Consider the following 19,867-nt stretch of genomic DNA (forward strand, 5'->3'; position numbering starts at 1 on the left):
AAGTTCTGACCCTCTAATCACATGGTTGGCTTTTCTGGCAAGCAACCTCCATCCTGAAACTATCTAGGTCCTCCCCTCCCTCTAGTGAGTCGCCTCATTAGGATAAAGCCAAGTATGATTGAAAGAGACCATAACAATAGACACTCCTATCACTCAGGAAATTCCAAGGGATTTTGAAGCTCTGTGCCAGGAATTGGGGAAAAAGGCCAGATGTATTCTTTATTATATCACACCCTCCTTTAATATTGTTTGATATTTCAACATTAATTATTTTTTACTAAAAACTAATTGAACAAGGTAATTTTAGAATTTTTTTTTTATTGCCTCAGCAGTTACCTACTATTCACAGCTCTTCACTTGCTCTTAAGAAAAGCTTTGGGTAACAAGACAGGAAACAACATGTGTTGGAGAGGTTGTGGAGAGAAGGGAACTCTCATACACTGCTGGTGGGAGTGCAAACTGGTGCAGCCACTATGGAAAACAGTATGGAGATTCCTCAAAAAATCAACGATAGAACTACCATATGATCCAGCTATTCCACTGTTGGGTATTTATCCAAAGAACTTGAAAACACCAATTTGCAAAGGTACATGCACCCCTGTGTTCATTGCAGCCTTATTCACGATAGCCAAGACTTGGAAGCAACCTAAGTGCCCATCAAGAGACGAATGGATAAAGAAGCTTTGGTATATATACACAATGGAATACTACTCAGCCATAAGAAACGATGAAATCCAGCCATTTGTGACAACATGGATGGACATTGAGGGTATAATGCAAAGTGAAATAAGTCAGAGGGAGAAGGTCAAATACCGTATGATTTCCTTCATTAAGTAGTAGATAATAACAACAATAAACAAACACATAGGGACAGAGATTGGATTGGTGGTTACCAGAGGGGAAGGGGGGAGGGAGGAGGGTGAAAGGGATAATTGGGTACATGTGTGTGGTGATGGGTTGTAATTAGTATTTGGGTGGTGAACATGATGTAGTCCATGCAGAAATAGAAGTACAATGATGTACACCTGAAATTTTTACAATGTTATAAACCAATGTTACTGCAATAAAAAAAAAAAAAAAAAAAAAAAAAAGAAAAGCTTTGGGGACTGGCCTGGTGGCGTGGTGGTTCAGTTTGTGTGCTACGCTTTGGTGGCCTGGAGTTGGTGAGTTCTGATCCCAGGCGTGGACATACGCACCGCTTATCAAGCCATGCTGTAGCAGGCGTCCCACATATAAAATAAAGGAGGATGGGCACGGATGTTAGCCCAGGGCCAATCTTCCTCAGCAAAAAGAGGAGGATTGGCAACAGATGTTAGCTCAGGGCTGATCTCCTCACAGAAAAATAAATAAATAAATAAATAAGTAAAATAAAAAAAAAAACCAAAAGCTTTGAATGGGAGAGTTCCAGAAGCTCCAAGAGGTGGGACTAATTTCCCAAATGGCTGTGGCAGTGCTGTTGTGCTTGGGCAAGGTGAAATCAAGTCAGATAGTTCAGTCTGGTTGATGTGCCAGAAGTCCTTCTCCTGTTCATATAAAATTAGAAAATTCGGGGCCGGCCTGGTGGCACAAGTGGTTAAGTGCGTGTGCTCTGCTGCCCGAGACCCGGGGTTCGCCGGTTTGGATCCCGGGCATGCACCAACGCACCACTTGTCAGGCCATGCTGTGGCGGCGTCCCATATAAAGTGGAGGAAGATGGGCATGGATGTTAGCCCAGGGCCAGTCTTCCTCAGCAAAAAGAGGAGGATTGGCAGATGTTAGCTCAGAGCCGATCTCCCTCACAAACAAAACAAAACAAAACAAATTAGAAAATTCAGTTCATTATCCAAGCATTTTCAAATATTTGGTTACTGTGTTAATGTAGACTCATACATGTTAAATATGTACCTTATATTCATAACAGTGTGGTGTAAGTTATGTGGCACAGGAGTAGTTTAAAAGAGGAAGGGGAGGGCTCCAGCGGCCCTGGGATGTCTTTAGGGCTGAGGTAGAATTTGAGCTGTCCTTGGGAGATGGTTGATATTTGGAAGAGTAGAAGGGAGAGAGGGAATGATATTTTAGATGAAGAAAACTGTGAGGGGCAGGATTCATCATGGCTTGTTTGTGCTTATACAGAGGAGAATGGCCTTGTTTGAGCAAATCATGTATGTGGGAAATAGTGGGAAATGAGAAAAGATAGATGAGCTGGGGTTAAATTATGCATGAATTTCACAGGCCAGTAGTATAGTTTCACCTTGATGTGGTAGGTAATTGGGAGTCAGGGAAGGCTTTTGATTGGGTGAGTTAGAAAATGAAAAAAATGTGTAAGAAAGATGGACTAGCATTTGTATTGTTGATAGATTAATGAGAGAAGAGACTGGAGAGAGGGTAGAAAGTTGGGAACTGGGAGTTGTTTCAGTAAAAGTACTGTAATTAGGGAAAAGTGGAAACAGAAAAAGAAGGAATGAATATTAAAAATTTCAAAAGAATATCTGACAGAACTTGTATGCTAAGTACAGAGGAAGGGGGAATCAAAGAGGGCCACAGTTGTTGAATTTTTGCTTTTTATCCTGATGTGTAGAAAGAGTGTTCTTTTTTTTTTTTTTGTGAGGAAGATCAGCCCTGAGCTAACATCCATGCTAATCCTCCTCTTTTTTTTTGCTGAGGAAGACCGGCTCTGAGCTAACATCTATTGCCAATCCTCCTCCTTTTTTTCCCCAAAGCCCTAGTAGATAGTTTTATGTCATAGTTGCACATTCTTCCAGTTGTTGTATGTGGGATGTGGCCTCAGCATGGCCGGAGAAGCTGTGCATCAGTGCGCCCCCGGGGTCCAAACCCAGGCCGCCAGTAGCAGAGCCTGTGCACTTAACCGCTAAGCTACGGGGCTGGCCTGAAAGAGTGTTCTTTATTGGTGAAAATTTCATATATCTGTTGGAATATAATCTCCATGAATGTAAAAGTAGAGAAGACCTAGTGCCTTGATCAGTGGTATCCCCAGCACCTGGAATAGTGCCTGGTGTATAGAAGTGCTCAAGAAATGCTTGTTGAAGGGATGAAAGAATGCATTTAACATGTCGGCCTTTAGGTAAATTTCAGTTGCCTTCTGTAAATTTAGAACATGCCAATTTTTACTACAGAAAAATGACTTTTAAAATAATACTGTTGACCTTTTCTAGTAGCAAAAATTATATATGTTTATTGTAGAAAATTGGGAAAATATGGGAAAGCACAAAGAAGAAAGTTAAAATTACATTTACTTCAGAGATAGCCACTGTTGGTGTGTATATCCTTCCAGGTTTTTTTCTTTGCAAATACATATTTATTTATAAAATGAGATCATATTGTACATGCTGATTTACGCCTACATAAATGTCATTTTTCAGAGTAAAATGGAACAATTTGAACCTCCAAATAATAACAGTAATAGATTTTAACCCATAGAATAGTAAAAGAATCCATGAGACCATACTGATATGAATCAGAAGGGAAAGTTTTTCCTTACAATAAATTGCAAAGAAATGTAGAAGGATTGATAGACATAGAAAATCACCACCTAGCAACCGCGACAGCAGTATTTGTTTCAGGCAAAAATCATGAATGGCTGCTAAAACTAGTAGTCAAAAGTTAGTGATAAACAGGATATTTACATAGTCTCAAAGTATCTCCTCACAAGATACTTACTAATTACAAAGGGAAAGATAATAACTTTACAGTGAAGAAACCTGGCAGACACCACCTCCTCCAAGTGATGACAGCTGACATCACCAGTAATGGGACAAATCGACATCATCTCCCTTCTGCCATGACGCACCAAGGACACAATATCACTTCCTGGGTATTCCTGCCAAAAATGCAAAATCTGAAATTAATGATGAGAAAATATCATACAAACCCAATTGAGGGCTATTCTACAAATTAAATGGCTAGATTCTTCAGAAATGTTAAAGTCATGAAAGATAAAAAAAGATTGAGGAATTCCTTCAGATTAAAAGAAACTAAAGAGACATGACGATAAAATGCAACATTTGCTCCTGGACAGAAAAAAAACGATTTTTCTTTTTTATAAAAGATAATATTGGGACAAATGGTGAAATGTGAATAAGGTCTATCGATTAGATAGTATTATACTGGTGTTAATTTCCTTGTCTTGACAGTGCACCGTGGTTATGTAAGAGAATGATGTTGTGTTTTAGGAAGTACATACTAATGTGCTTAAGGGTAACAGGGCATCATGTCTGCAACTTACTTTCAAATGGTATAAAATATATATAGAGAGAGAAAATGATATGCAAATATGGTAAAATGTTAACATTTGGGGAATTTGGTTAAAGGATAGACATGACTCCTTTGTGTTATTTTGGCTATTTTTCTGTGTCTGAAATTTTCTCAAAATAACTTAAAAAAAAATTGAGCCAGAGCTGCTGGATTAGTCACCAATGAATCAGTGAATATTTTAATTAACTTATGTAGTATTTGTGTATGCGGTGCTTGCTGACTTTAGGGGTCACCATTCCTTTTTTGTATTATTTGTTTGTGTTAACAATATTTTTTAAAGTATGGCATGAGGAAGAGAAGGAACATTGGCGTAGCCATCAGGAGATGGGTTATTCTCTTAGGTCTGCAACTAATCTTTTAGTGAGACCTTGAGAAAATCACTGTTTGTGGATCCCAGGTTCCTCATCTGAAAGTTCCTGGAGAGCTGGATAAACTGACATCGATGGCTAGGTTCTAGCAGTTCTGTGACGATGGGCTCTGGATTCACTGACATGGTCGGAACTCAGGGAAATGTTATCTGATTGTCAGCCGCGTGAAAAAGGCTCAAGCTTTCTCACACAACTCAGTGGAAAAGATCCGCAGAAATCAGAGCTAGAAGACACCTGTCAACCATCTAGTCTGTCCCTCCACCAGCAGCACTCGCTTGCTCACAAGACACCCCCTGAGTTGTTTTGACCAGTATTCTCCTTTCCAGCCATTCATTATTTTTCCAGAGACTTGTATTTTTAGTCACCTTTTCTTTTAGTCATTTAAGAAAGGAATGTGACTTAACTTTAAAATTTTCCAGTTCTTTTATTTTTAGACTTTACTTTTGGAAACTAATTTGCTATTATGGCAGAGATTAATAGCAGGTGGACTGTTTTCCTCCAGAATCACAGAAGGGTTTAGTTGATAAGCAGTAGAATGTTTAACAATAGTAATTATGTGATCAGAAAGTGATGGGAAAGGAAGTCAAATTTCAGAATGAAAATTAAGATTTTTAAGTTTGTGCCTTAAAAAATTTCTAGATTAGGGGCCGGCCCCGTGGCATAGTAGTTATAGTTAAGTTCGTGCATTCTGCTTCAGCGGCAGCAGGGTCTGCAGGTTCGGATCCCGGGCGCCCTCATCAAGCCAGGCTATGGCGGCATCCCACATACAAAATAGAGGAAGATGGGCACAGATGGTTAGCTCAGGGCTAGTCTTCCTCGGCAAAAAGAAGATTGGCGACGGATGTTAGCTCCAGGCCAGTCTTTCTCACCAAAAAAAAACACCAAAATTTCTGGATTAGAAAATGTAACAGGCAAGTTTTTTTGCTTTAACGCTTTGAATATGATACCCTAAAAGAGAAAGAATGTAAGGATGTACAGAAATAGACACTGATCTTCTATTGGTGAGGATGTAAATGTTTATTTTTTTGGAGATAATTTAATAATATCTATTAAAAACAAAAAAGATCATGCATGCTAACTTGAGTTCTACTTCTAGGAATTTTTCCTGTGGAAATACTCATTGCAGCATTGTTTATTAAAGTGAAAACTTGAATAATGTTTATTGTTAGGAATTACATTAATAAATTATGACACATCATACAATGGATTCTTATACAACTATCAAAAAATGTCAGAGGCTTTTTTAATGTTAATATAAAATGGATTTATTATTGCTGTTTTCAAAAATTATGATAAAATATACAAAACAGGGCCGGCCCCGTGGCTTAGCGGTTAAGTGCCCACGCTCCGCTACTGGCGGCCCAGGTTCGGATCCCGGGCGCGCACTGACGCACCGCTTCACTGGCCATGCTGAGGCCGCGTCCCACATACAGCAACTAGAAAAATGTGCAACTATGACATACAACTATCTACTGGAGCTTTGGAGAAAAAAAAAAAAGGAGGAGGATTGGCAATAGATGTTAGCTCAGAGCTGGTCTTCCTCAGCAAAAAGAGGAGGATTAGCACGGATGTTAGCTCAGGGCTGATCTTCCTCATGCACAAAAAAATAATTATATATACAAAACAATATTTAGCATTTTAACCATTTATAAGTGTCAATTCAGGGGCATTAAATATATTCAAAATGTTGTATTACCATCACCACTTTCTATTTCTAAGACTTTTTCACCATCCCCAACAAAAACTCTGTATTGTTAAATAATAACTTTCCCTTCCCCCCTCCCAGGAGGTTTTTCTATATTGACATAGAATACTGCCCAAATACATAATTAAGTGATAAAAGAAGATTGCAAATAGTATGAATACTGTGGTTCCACTGTGGTAAATTATTATAATATGTTAATATAAGTTTAGGAAATATCTGAGAGACTAAATATATTAAGTTGTTAATGGGAGATAGTATGAGAGATTTTTACTTTTATGTATTTTGGTAATTTTTTGTTTTATATAATGACTGTGTAATTTTTCTAAGCAGAAAAAAAAGACATATACTTTAAGTATTGTACTAAAACTTGGTAAATTTGGATGCCTCTGATTTTAGCTAACAAATAATAGACCTTCCTGAGTGGTTGCTGAATTTGCGCTTGTGTAGAACCCAAACACTTTATTAAAGTAATTATTTTATTTTCACAGCTAGAGTTGGGAAGACATCACTGATTATGTCTCTGGTTAGTGAAGAATTCCCAGAAGAGGTAAACATTTTGATTTCTTATATTTAAAATTTTAAAAACTTATCAAAATTGAGTTAAAATGAAGTAAATTCTGTCCTTTTTTGCATGTGTTTCCTTTCTGACAGTTGTGAGTTTTAAAAAGGCTTATATTAGTTTATATAAGCCATCCCTGAAGTATAGTGTAGGAGAAAGAATCAAACTAGATCTGAGTTCACCTAAGTCCTTTGCATTTCCTACTTTTGACCTTGGCTAAGACATTTGTCATCTCTGTGCCTTAGTTGTCTCATCTGTAAAATGAGAGCTGAAAGGGACGTTAGAGACTATCTAAACTGTGTAATCCTTTCTGAAAAATAAAATGTTACTCATAAGCCCAAAGTATGAAATGGATGAGTATTCCTTTAGTTGAAGTTAGGGTGAAAGGTCTGGATCCCCCCCTGCATTCCACCTGACACTCTCTAGTCTTTGAGGCATTGGAACCACTAGGATTCTGACACATGTATTTGAAAACCTTTAATATTATCCACCTTTGTCGTTTTACAAATGAAGAAACTAATTCATTCCACTTTTGCCTATCTCAAAGGATTGTTGTGGGTCTCAAATGAGATAAGCTTAATAATGGTAGAGTGCCACCAAAAGTAAGGTGGTTTTATTACTAGTGGCAATATATTTATTTACATTTTGGAAGTTTCAGTATGAGGGACTGCTGGCTAAGGCCTTATGTTAGGATATTGTTATGGGGAATGGGATCAATGCAAATAGAATGAAAATTATTTCTTTTTATTCTCTCTCTTCACATAGTAGGTATTATTAGTGCCACAGTTTGCATTTACCCTTTCTTTACTCTTGTTTATTTAGGAATATCTATGTAATTTCATTGTTCAGATAGGAATTTGAGGTATTATGTGGTATGTTTTCAACAATGGTTATATATATCCATTATTTCTTTTGCTTTTTTTTTCCTCTTAAGATGGTTAAGTAATTACTTAATTTGTGAAGTGAAGTGAATTTTCATGTGTAGTTTGTGGCATCCGTAACATTAATTATGATCACTCAGGGTATAATACCTACAAGTTTTCTATGATAGTTTAACTTAGTTTAGAATCGTCACTTTAACATAGTCCTCTTGGGTGTGGATGGGTTTTTAGTTGATTAAAAAATCGTACAGTCTTCTTAAAAAATGGAATCATTAAGCATAAGGCTTATGTAGCTAATCAGTTATCTTCTAGAAGAAATGATTTTGATAATTTATTGTTTTAGTTGAAGATTCTTTTGAATTAACATAGCTCCTCATTTGTAGAGTAACTTAAGCCTTCAACAAAACAGCATGAAAACAACATACTTTAAAAATCTAGTGTTTGGGCCGGCCCCATGGCTTAGCAGTTAAATGCGCGCGCTCTGCTACTGGAGGCCCGGGTTCGGATCCCGGGCGCGCACCGACACACCGCTTCTCCGGCCATGCTGAGGCTGCGTCCCACATACAGCAACTAGAAGGATGTGCAACTATGACATACAACTATCTACTGGGGCTTTGGGGGGGCGGTGGAGGAGGAGGATTGGCAATAGATGTTAGCTCAGAGCTGGTCTTCCTCAACAAAAAGAGGAGGATTAGCACGGATGTTAGCTCAGGGCTGATCTTCCTCACCAAAAAAAAAAAAAAAATCTAGTGTTTGAAAGACTGAATTAATTTAACTATTGGTTTAGGCTGCATCAGCTCTGAAGTATCCTTAATATGTCCTCTGCCCACACAGGTAGAAATGTACATTTTTTAAGAAGTGTTTTATCATATGGTTTTAATATTAGTTGCATCTGTGGTAAAGCACAAAAATAAGCATTTGAAAGTATAACAAATACCTGTAAGGACAGATATGGGTGAAAGGGACTAATATATAGATACATCTACATAATCTGTTAACAAGGTTGATTGATAATGTCTAAGGATTTTTCCTTTTCTATATTTGTTTTCAAATGAAGGTTCCTCCCCGGGCAGAAGAAATCACCATTCCAGCTGATGTCACCCCCGAGAGAGTTCCGACACACATTGTAGATTACTCAGGTAATGAATGTCCTCTTGTAGGTGAAGCTGTAGGATTAATTTAATAGTCCTCAGAAAAGATACTGAACTTGAAAAAATATTCAGAGAGGGGTGCTCCTTTTTCTCTAGCAGTAAATGATCATTTACTATTCTTGTCTCATTTATATCTCCCTGCCAAACCCCACCCTACACCCCCACCTAAAGCCTCCATCTTGCAGTTGTCTGTCCCTAATTTACAAGGTGAGTTCTATAATAATGAAAAGGAAGGAGGGGTGGTAAATGACACATAGGAGGTAAATCATTACCCTCCTTGAATTGGCATGTTTGCAGAGAGAAGTTCTGGGTTAATTTTGTTATCAGGCATTCAGGCACGTTCTGATGATGTAAAAAGGGTTCTGAATTTGAGAACTTGTTGGGTTCTACATTGTTCTTTAGTTTGTGAGCCTTTGTCCCAAATAAAATAATAGTTAAAACAGTTGTCAGCTTGATTACATTATATGATAATAGCAATGTATCTGTATTGCTTTTAATCATTAAAAAATTTTCTACACACTACTACTTACTTTTTAATCGTTAAATTATTTTGCTTTGTTCTGCAACTTTTTTTTTTTTTTTTAAAAGGGTTCAATTGTGGGACCGGCCCGGTGGTGTAGTGCTTAAGTTCTTGCGCTCCGCTTCAGCAGCCCGGGGTTCGCAGGTTCGGATCCCAGGCGCAGACCTATGCACCGCTTATCAAGCCGTGCTTTGACGGCATCCCATATAAAGTAGAGGAAGATGGGCTGGATGTTAGCCCAGGGCCAATCTTCCTCAGCAAAAAAGAGGAGGAAGATTGGCAACAGATGTTAGCTCAGGGCTAATCTTCCTCAAAAAAAAAAGGTTCAGTTGTAACAGATGTACCACTCTGATGGGTGATGTTGATAAAGGGGGAAGCTGTGTGGGGGCAGGAGGTATATGATAAATCTCTGTACCTTCCACTCAGTTTTGCTGTGAACCTAAAACTGCTCTAAACAATAAAATGTATTGTGAAAAATGGGTATAACTACATTGGTAATACTTTGATTTGCAAGCTGGCATCCCGTGTATCCTAAAAAGGAATGACTAGAATTGTGCAGTCTTATACATGTGACTACTGAACACTTGAAATGTGACTAGTCTAAATTGAAATGTGCTGTAAATATGAAATACAGGTGGATTTAGAAGACTTAGTATGAAAAAAAGAATGTAAAATAGCTCATTAACAATTTTTCTATTGAGTACATGTTGAAGTTTTAATATTTTTGATATTTTAGGTTAAATAAAAAAGTAATATTACCTGTTCCTTTTTACTTTTCTTAAGGTGACTACTAGAAAATTAAAAATTACATATATGGCTTGCATTGTATTTCTACTGGACGGTACTGTCTTAGAAGCTGAGGGGGATTGGATGTTTTCTGCTACAGTCAGTCTCATAACTAGCTTTATTTGCCGAATTATTTTTTCTCCAATATGTGTAGCCACAAAATTAGATTCACTTCAGTATTAGAACTGAAGCCTTAATCCATTGATTATTCATCACATGAAGAGATGTTAAAAATATGACCAATTATTTAGCGTAATATAAATACCATTGAACTCATTTACGTTATTTGTCAGAAATAACAGGCATTTTTGGGGGGAAACACATTTAATGTAAGGTGATGTAAATTAATATGTTGGTAGTTGCTTTGCTCATCATTTGTGTACTTCTTCATCCTAGCTATATCATGCGTATCCCCTGCACCTTGGGCTTATAGGCACATCCACCCATTGAGACCAGTTCTAGCTAGAGATAGGTGCTAGAGAATCCTTGACTCTTCATTGTCATGCTCTAGTTTTGCTTCTGGGCCTGGTTAATATTACTCATATCTGCTATCTAGAACTTGAACTTGTATTGCCCAGACTCTTCCGTGGCCTTTTGACCCTTTGTGTATAGGCTCTTTGTCTGGGCTTCTGACTCTTCAGCACCCAGTCTTCTAGCTTGGGTTTCTGATCTCTTTTCCTGACGCTTCTCAACTCTGGATCAGATGCCAGCCTAGATTTATCACACGATGCCTTCTGCTCTTTGATGCCTGAATTATCCCCTTGTAGACTTGTCTTTCAGTGTCAGCCAGCTTCCTTATTGTAGTTCCACTCTGTCCTTCCCCTGGCTTGCCCTTGTCTTTGCCACCTAGTCTGGCACTACATTGTGTCATGAGGGATGAGGGATGTTTAGAGGGATGTTAGATGGATGTCACAGAGATTTTATTTAGTTTGGCCATTAGTTTTTATGAACATTTTAAAAATACAGAACTTTTTTTTATTTTGTCATTTGTAGAAGCAGAACAGAGTGATGAACAACTTCATCAAGAAATATCACAGGTGAGTTAAAAAAAATAGTTGTAGTTTTTTTTTGTGGGAAATCAGTGATGATTCTGAGTCTCCCTTTTTCATCCTGTCATTTACCACGAGGGCTTTTTCAATCCTTTGTTGTTATCACTGACTTTGAGTATGTATTTTTGTTGTTAAATCCTTAGGAACTTTTTTCCTCTTAGAGGAATGCTAAGTATTTTTTTTTTTTGGTTGTCAAATTTTGTTTTTCCTTTGACCCAAATATATTAACTAGTTGGTAATTAAATGCTACTGTTTACCTATTTATTATTTAAAAACACCATTAATTTGTTAATTTTTCTTGTAGGCTAATGTCATCTGCATAGTTTATGCTGTTAACAACAAGCATTCTATTGATAAGGTATGAATGTGTGACTTTTTCCACTATATTTAGTTTAATTTCAGTGAGGGCATTTTCGAAATTGATCCTCAATTTAGAAATTTAAGAGTCCCAAGGCAGAGTATTTTTCAAAGAAGATCCTCATCATGGCTTGGCTCTTGTTAATTTTCATTTTAGGTAACAAGTCGATGGATTCCTCTCATAAATGAAAGAACAGACAAAGACAGCAGGTACTTTTTCTCTCAAACTTTGTATATTGAAAAATGTCAAACTTGCAGAAAAGTTGCAAGAAATGGTACAACGAACATTTGTAAACCCTTCGCCTAAGCCTAAACTGGATCCACCAGTTGTTAACATTTTACCACATTTGCTTTATCTATAGATCTTTCTCTCTGTTTACACACACACACACCTTTTTTGGGAGAAATTATTTGAGGCAGCACATATATTTGATAGCCAAGCAGAAAATAGAGCTCTGATACTCTTGATTATTCACAATTTCAGACATTAAATATTTTGATAATTAATCTTACATTTCTCTTTCTCAAACCGCTGCTTGAAAAGTCTCAGCTTTAGAATTCCTCTTCACCTGTATTGTACGTGCCCTCTCTCTTGAGATGCCCTTTTGAGGAGGAATGGCATCCCCCTTGTCATTGATTGCCCACCGTGTGGTGTATGTAAGAGCACAGGACTTGGAGGAAAGTGAACAACCTTTGAAATCTGGCTTGGCCACTTATAAGCTTTAAGACTTTGACTTCATTGGGCCTTAGTTTCCTCATCTGTAAGTGAAGATGAAGATAATACCTGTCTTGGCTACATGTGGTTATTTTGAGAATCCAATGAAATAATGGATGTGTAAGTGCTTTATAAGTTCTCTAAAAAAACTCTAGAGATCCTCATTTAGGAATTCATACAGGGAAATTTCTTTGAAATTCTTTGGAAGATATATGTGTGATGGGGAAAAGCAAGAGAACACACATTCTGTAATTTTCTGAGCAGAATGGTAGTTCTGGGTATAAATACTTTGGGTTTTAAGTCAAAATGGAGACAAAACATTTTTCTTGCAGTATTGTTTAATTGAACATCTTATTTATGAAGCATTTGTGTCTTTTTAAATGTTAGGAAATGAGACTAATCTATGTCTTATACACATCTGGTCCTTTACTTAATTTTTTAGACTTCTCCTTTAGTTGGGCATTTTTGTGCCTTGAAACTCTAAAGATCTGGTTCTAAACAGATGAATGTGGTCACTGACCCTGTCTCAAATATTTACGGAGGGAGACTTTGTGGCTGAGATGGTATTGTATGTGCTGTGCCTTGTGGCTCTGATGGCTCCTCTTTATCATGGTTTTTACTGACAAGGTAGAAAGAGAATGACCCTCTAGAGCTACACTGTCCAGTGTAGTAGCCTCTCGTCAGTTGCACAATTTAACTTTAAATTAAGTGAAATTAAATAAAACTAAAAATCCAGTTCCTCGAACACACTTAGCCACATTTCCAGTGCTCAATAGCTGCTTGTGGCTAGGGACTACAGTAATGGACAGTACAGATAAAGAACATTTCTGTCATCACAGAGGGTGTATTAGACAGGGCTGCCTTGGAACTCCTGACACCTGCTGTTCTTGCTGATTACTTGAGCAATTTCCAGGAGGGACTCTTCAGAGAAGGCGGTTTACCACTGAATTTTAAAAACTTGGCTTTACTATGACAGCTTCCTAAAATGCTGTCCTTAGTTTCGTGGCCCTTTTAGTACCATCTGAAAGTGGCTTTTAACATTTGAAGATCTAATTGAGCTTCCTCAGGTGTAGCTATATTTTTTTCCTCCCTGAATCATATGAGCATACTTATTTTTCTTGTGGTTGAATTGTCCCAAGGTGGTCTATTTCTTTGTTATATAGACCTTACACTTTCCAATACCTTCTTCCCTGGGCCTCATACTTTAAGTTTATGTTTATTACACGTATATTCTTCCTGGACTTCCCTGGACCATTGTCACAGTGCTTCTTAATCAGGGGTGCCCATCACTGTCACCTGATGTACTTTAAAAAATATAGATGCCTTTGCCCCACCCCTAGAGTTTTAGAATCAGTAGGTTTGGAGTAGGGCTTGGACATGTATATATTTTTTAAGCTCCCTAGGTTATTCTGAGCACACCTTTGGTTGCAAACTGCTATATCTTTGGAAACCCTCCTGGCTCTGTTAGGAATCTGTCTTTGGGTTATATAGTGGGCCAGTCCTTTAATGCGTAATAACCACACCAGGGGAGTAAATAAATGCTTGCAAGTGTTTCTCTTGCAATCTGGAGTTCCATCAGGGTGGTTTGCTTTCCCTCCAAGCTCTCTTGCAGGATGCGCAGATAACAGTTCGCCACTAGGCTAGTTCTCCTTGATATCCGCATTTGGATTTCTGATAAGCCCGTCAGATTTAACTTGTCTGAAACAAAATCCTTAATTCCATGTCCTCCCAAAAATCTCTCAATCTTTTCAGTCTTAGGAGATCTACCCATTTTATCCAGCCAAAAACCTATATATTTTTTTGATTTCTGCCTTTCCCTCAACCTCCATATCTAATCTACCAGCTCCCCCATCAGTTCTGCTTCTAAAAATATATCTCAAATCTGAATACTACTACTCCATCTTCAGTGCCCTAATCCAAGCCACCACATTTTTAAAAACTTTTTATTACTGGAAAAAGTCAAACATATGCAAATATAGAGAGAATAGTGTAATGAATCCCTCTGTATCTGTCATCCAGCTTCAACAATGATCAACTCATGGCCAGTCTTGTTTAATTTATTACCCCTCCCATTGGGATCATTTTGAACAAATCGAGACATCATATCATACTGTAAATATTTCAATATGTATCTCTAAAAGATAACAAATGACTGCATTTTAAAATGTCCATCAGGGGCTAGCTACATGGCGTAGTGGTTAAGTTCGTGCGCTCTGCTTCCGCAGCCCAGGGTTCACAGGTTCAGATCCTGGGGGCAGACCTACACCACTCATAAAGCCATGCTGTGGTGGTGACCCACATACGAAATAGAGGAGGATGGGCATAGATGTTAGCTCAGGGCCAATCTTCCTCAGCACAAAGAGGAAGATTGGCAACAGATGTTAGCTCAGAGCTAATCTTCCTCACCAAAAAAAAAAAAAATGTCCATCAGATCATGTCACTCTCCCACTTGTAATCCTTCTGTAGCTTCCCGTTTACACTTACAATAAAGCCTGTGGTCCTCACTACAGCTGTAAGTCCTCACGTGTCTGGCCTTTGCTCCTCTCTCCAACTCCATTTCATACCTCTTCCCCTTTGTTCAGTACTTTCCAGCCACTCTGGCATTTTTCTTTGGACTAATCAGGGTGTTTTTTCAGTTTGGAGCCTTTGCACATGCTGTCCCTTCTTCCCAGCCAGCTCTTCCCTGGCTTGCCACGTGGCAGATTCCATTTCATCCTTCACTCCTTGGCTCAAATGCCACCTTGTCAAAGAGATTTTCCCCTGATTACCATATATAATTAGCTCCCTCCCCTTACTCTATCTTGTATCCCCGTTTATTTCCTTCATAGCACTTACGGAATTGTAAAGTGTCTTGTTTGTTTATTTACTTATTATTCATTTTCTGATTTTCACTATTAGAATCGTAGGGACCTTGTCTGTGATGTGTCCCTGAAGCCTAGAACAGTACCTGGCTTATAATAGGTACTCAGTAAATATTTGTTGAATATGAACATGCTCGCTAGGGGGATTGAGCTAACTACAGTAGAGGGTTCATGTTGGGGAGATTAAGTAAAGCTTATTAGTTAGAATGGGTTATGATGTGTATTGAAATATAAATCTATCTTTTGCCTTTCTTATTATTACAATATGCCTTGTTTATTTTAGGCTGCCTTTAATATTGGTTGGGAACAAATCTGATCTGGTGGACTATAGTAGTATGGAGACCATTCTTCCTATTATGAACCAGTACACAGAAATAGAAACCTGTGTGGAGGTATGCCTTATCATTTGATTTCAAAATTTCCTGTTGGTGAATTGTCACTAAATTGAGGTTCAGAATAGGAGGGGAGATGTGGGATGGAATAAATTTTCTGTTGTTTGTGAAGTCATATAAGCCAAATAAAACAGAGAACTTGGAGTTGACCTCTGAGCTCTTGGTAGACAATCATATTGTGATATACACTAAGAAAAATGCATTTTTCAGTTTCTTCAAGGGACCTTATTACTTTATATTGATAGTTTAAAAATTGTTTTTAGCTCTCGTAGTTACTTTCAGAGTGTAAAATTTTTAACTTTTTTCCAGTGTTCAGCAAAAAATCTGAAGAACATATCAGAGCTCTTTTATTATGCACAGAAAGCTGTTCTTCATCCTACAGGGCCCTTGTACTGCCCAGAGGAGAAAGAGGTAACCCACCCCCTCTTACCTCCTAGGTCTATGTTAGTAGGGGCTGAAATGTGTAAGTAGTAACTCTAGTATGATAGTGATTTTTAGTAACTCTTAAGTATTCTTGTAAACTGCTGAAATTTAAATTTATTACTTATTAAACTGTTACATTTTCTAGGTACTTTTCTTCACAGACATTCACATTAAATACTGAAGGTGGTACTCCAGGTCAAATACTATTTCAGGAAATGCCATTAAAACAAACAGAAGAATTAGCAACAATAACAACAAAAAGTCCAAAGGCTTAGCTAATGGTCTCTTTGCTTTGCTGCTATAAAATCCACAAACTTAAAAAACACACACTCATGAAAAACTTGTGTAGGTACTTGACATGGGTACAACGTGTAATCAACTTGAATACTCTCTTTGGTTTCATAGCTAAGAGATAGTAATTCCTTAAAGAAATATGTAAAGGGCCGGCCCCGTGGCTTAGTGGTTAAGTGCGCACTCTCTCATGCTGGCGGCCCCGGTTCAGATCCCGGGTGCGCACCGACACACCGCTTCTCCGGCCATGCTGAGGCCGCGTCCCACATACAGCAACTAGAAGGCTGTGCAACTATCTACTGGGGCTTTGGGGGGAAAATAAATAAATAAATCTTTAAAAAAAAAAAAGAAATATGTAAAATTTAATGATATTTTGCCATAGACTTTTAAAGTTAACTTTTTTATTGAGATATAACTTGCATACCATAAAATTCACCCTTTTAAAGTATACAATTCAGTGGTTTTTGGTATATTCACACAGTTGTGTGTCTATCACCACTATCTAATTCCAGAACATTCCATCACCCCAGAAAGAAACCCTGTACTCATTAGCAGTCACTCCGATTCCCCTTTCCCCCCAGCCCTTGGCAACCACTAATCAACCTTCTGTCTATCTGGATTTGCCTATTCTGGACATTTAGTACAAATGGAATCATATAATATGTAGTCTTTTGTGCCTGGCTTCTTTCACATAGCATGTTTTCAAGGTACATCCATGTTATACCATGTGTCAGTACTTCATTTCTTTTCATGGCCAAATACTATTTCATTGTATGGATGTATCACATTTTATTATCCATTCATCTGTTGATGGACATTTGAGTTGTTTCTACTTTTTGGCTATTGTGAATAGAGCTGCTATGAACATTCACACACAAGTTTGAACACCTGTTTTCAGTTCTTTTGAGTGTATATTTAGAAGTGGAATTACTAGGTCACATGGTAATTCTGTGTTTAGTTTATTGAGGAACCACCAAACTGTATGAGGGTTCCAATTTCTCCACGTCTTTGCCGACACTTATTTTCCCTTTTTTTTTTTTTTTTTGGTTTATTATAGCCATCCCAGTGGATGTAAGTGGTATCTCGTTTTGATTTGCATTTCCCTGATGGCTAATGATGTTCAACATCTTTTCATATGCTTATTGGCCATTTATGTATTTGCCCATTTCTTGAGTTATTTGTCTTTTTATTGTTGAGTTTTTTTTTTTTTTTTTTTGTGGTGAGATCAGCCCTGTGCTAACATCTGCCAATCCTCCTCTTTTTTGCTGAGGAAGACTGGACCTGCGCTAACATCCGTGCCCATCTTCCTCCACTTTATATGGGACGCTGCCACAGCATGGCCTGACAAGCGGTACGTTGGTGCGTGCCTGGGATCCGAACCGGCGAACCCCGGGCTGCCGCAGTGCAGTGCGCACACTTAACCACTTGTGCCACCGGGCCGGCCCCTATTGTTGAGTTTTTAAGAATGAAATCTGCAGATTTTTTTCAGGAAGACTTTATAGTATAGGTGAGTGGTTGGCAGACTTTGACCCGTGGGCCAAATTTGGCCTGCCACCTGTTTTTGTATAACCTGTGAGCTAAGAATACATTATGCGTGTTTAAATGGTTGAAAAAAAATCAAAAAATAATATTTTGTGATATGGGAAAATTATACAACATTCAGATTTCATCATTAATAAATAAAGTTTTATTGCAACACAGCCATGCTCCTTTCTTTATGTTTGTCTGTCGCTGCTTTTGTGCGACAAAGGCAGAGCTGAGTAGTTGCAACAGAACTCGTATGTAGTACTATCGTCACTTCTCAGTGCTGAAGTGCACAGCTGACTGCTGAGTGCTGCCTGGTGCACTAACACAGTTACAACTGGACAGCATTTCAAGTACCATATGTATCATTGTACCATGACATTTTATTTTTTATTATTAGTGCTTTACCTGTCACGCCACAACAAGAAAAGAAAAAAGTTGATTTTTAGTTGGCAAAGAGATATATTTTCTGAGCTCAAACTACAGTTCCAGCATCATTTTTTTTGGACCTCGATGCAAGTGCAAAGGAAATTTCCATATTTTATAATCCATTTGACTATGCAGTTAAGGAGCTTCCACCTAACCTTCAGTTGGAACTGATTAATCTGCAGTGTAATGATATGCTAACAGGCAAAAATCAAGAAAAGAATCCAATATAATTCTATAAATGCCTTCCAAGCAATGAATGTGCTCAGTTAAAATTATATTTATGGATATCTGTCGGTATTGGCAGTATGTATCTGTGCAGAAAGACTTTTTCAAAGATGAAATATGTAAAATCTCATTACAATCTCATTACAGATCAGCATTAACAGGAGAACATTTGCAATCGGTTTTCATGATAAAGGACACGAATTTTGAACCGCAATTTAGCAAAATGTTCTATCTCCAAGAATGCCATTCTTCTCATTAGTGGACCTGTATAGCAAATTTATACTCAGTTATTATTATGTTTTGAATTTCATCAATAAAAACTTTGTGAAAATTTTATTCTCTCTTCCTATATAAGTACCTACATGATGTCCTTGATTTTACCTGTTGGCCCCCAAAGCCTAAAATATTTGCTGTGTGACCCTTTACAGAAAAAGTGCTGACCCCTGGTATAAGTAATTAATCTGAATTACCCCTTAGTCTGACCCTGATTTACTCTTCCTTAATCCTGGTTTACTGTTCCTTAATTGGAATGCTCCTTTCTACCTTAACCTAGTATTTCCAAATTTGCCTCATAATAGTCACTAGGCTTACTTGTTAAAAACGCAGATTGCATTCTGATTCAGCTAGGTGGTATATTTTATAATCAAGGAAATTTGGGAAACAGTCTCATACTGGAGAGATTTTCCTCTGAGGCCTAGCCTAGCGGTACATTAAATCCCCTCTGTTACTTTGTTCTCAGTTCTTTAATTGCTGCTTTTTTTAGGCCTATTATTAGTTCTGCTAATCTGCTAATAACCCTGCCCCTCCCCCAAACCCATAAGAGTAAAACATCTACCATCTGTTGTTTGTTTCTTAGGTGCACCTGTCTGAGGTAGAATCTGAAACTTTACAGACTGTACGTTGTCTTACACAAGTACAAGCTTTGAGTCTAACCTTATACCAGAATCTTTTATTTAGACAACAATAATAAGCTTTTAACACAGATCTGAGGTGGAATCATCAAAAATGATCACCGGGCCGGCCCGGTGGGGTAGTGGTTAAGTGTGTGCGCTCTCCTTTGGTGGCCCGGGGTTGCAGGTTCGGATTCCGGGCGCAGACCTGTGCACTGCTCGTCAAGCCATGCTGTGGCGGCGTCCTATGTAAAGTGGAGGAAGATGGGCACGAATGATAGCCCAGGGCCAATCTTCCTCAGCAAAAAGAGGAGGATTGGCAACAGATGTTAGCTCAGGGCTAATCTTCCTCACCAAAAAAAAATTAAGGCCCAAATTGTAAATGTGTTTTCAGTGATGATGGACACTGTATGACCCATGAAGTCCTCTGCTGACCTAATAATGAAGATGTGACTTTTGTGTAATAATAATGTTTACTGTGTGAGAGTTT

The 19,867-nt window shown here is 38.0% G+C and overlaps 1 protein-coding gene across 5 annotated transcripts in view; it reads left to right on the top strand.

Annotated features, from left to right (window-relative positions):
- The window catches only part of RHOT1 (ras homolog family member T1), a 60,274-nt gene that overhangs the window by 10,479 nt on the left and 29,928 nt on the right, over positions 1–19,867 (top strand). For all 5 annotated transcript variants that reach the window (XM_014796381.2, XM_004441897.3, XM_004441898.3 and 2 more), the window contains exons 2-8: positions 6,813–6,871; positions 8,822–8,903; positions 11,215–11,258; positions 11,575–11,628; positions 11,785–11,837; positions 15,487–15,595; positions 15,905–16,006. In XM_014796381.2, the coding sequence (XP_014651867.1) occupies positions 6,813–6,871; positions 8,822–8,903; positions 11,215–11,258; positions 11,575–11,628; positions 11,785–11,837; positions 15,487–15,595; positions 15,905–16,006 (503 nt within the window). The remainder of the gene's footprint in view (positions 1–6,812; positions 6,872–8,821; positions 8,904–11,214; positions 11,259–11,574; positions 11,629–11,784; positions 11,838–15,486; positions 15,596–15,904; positions 16,007–19,867) is intronic.

This window comes from Ceratotherium simum, chromosome 16 (genome assembly GCF_057802395.1).
Source record: "Ceratotherium simum simum isolate JZ-2026a chromosome 16, ASM5780239v1, whole genome shotgun sequence".
NCBI lineage: Eukaryota > Metazoa > Chordata > Mammalia > Perissodactyla > Rhinocerotidae > Ceratotherium > Ceratotherium simum.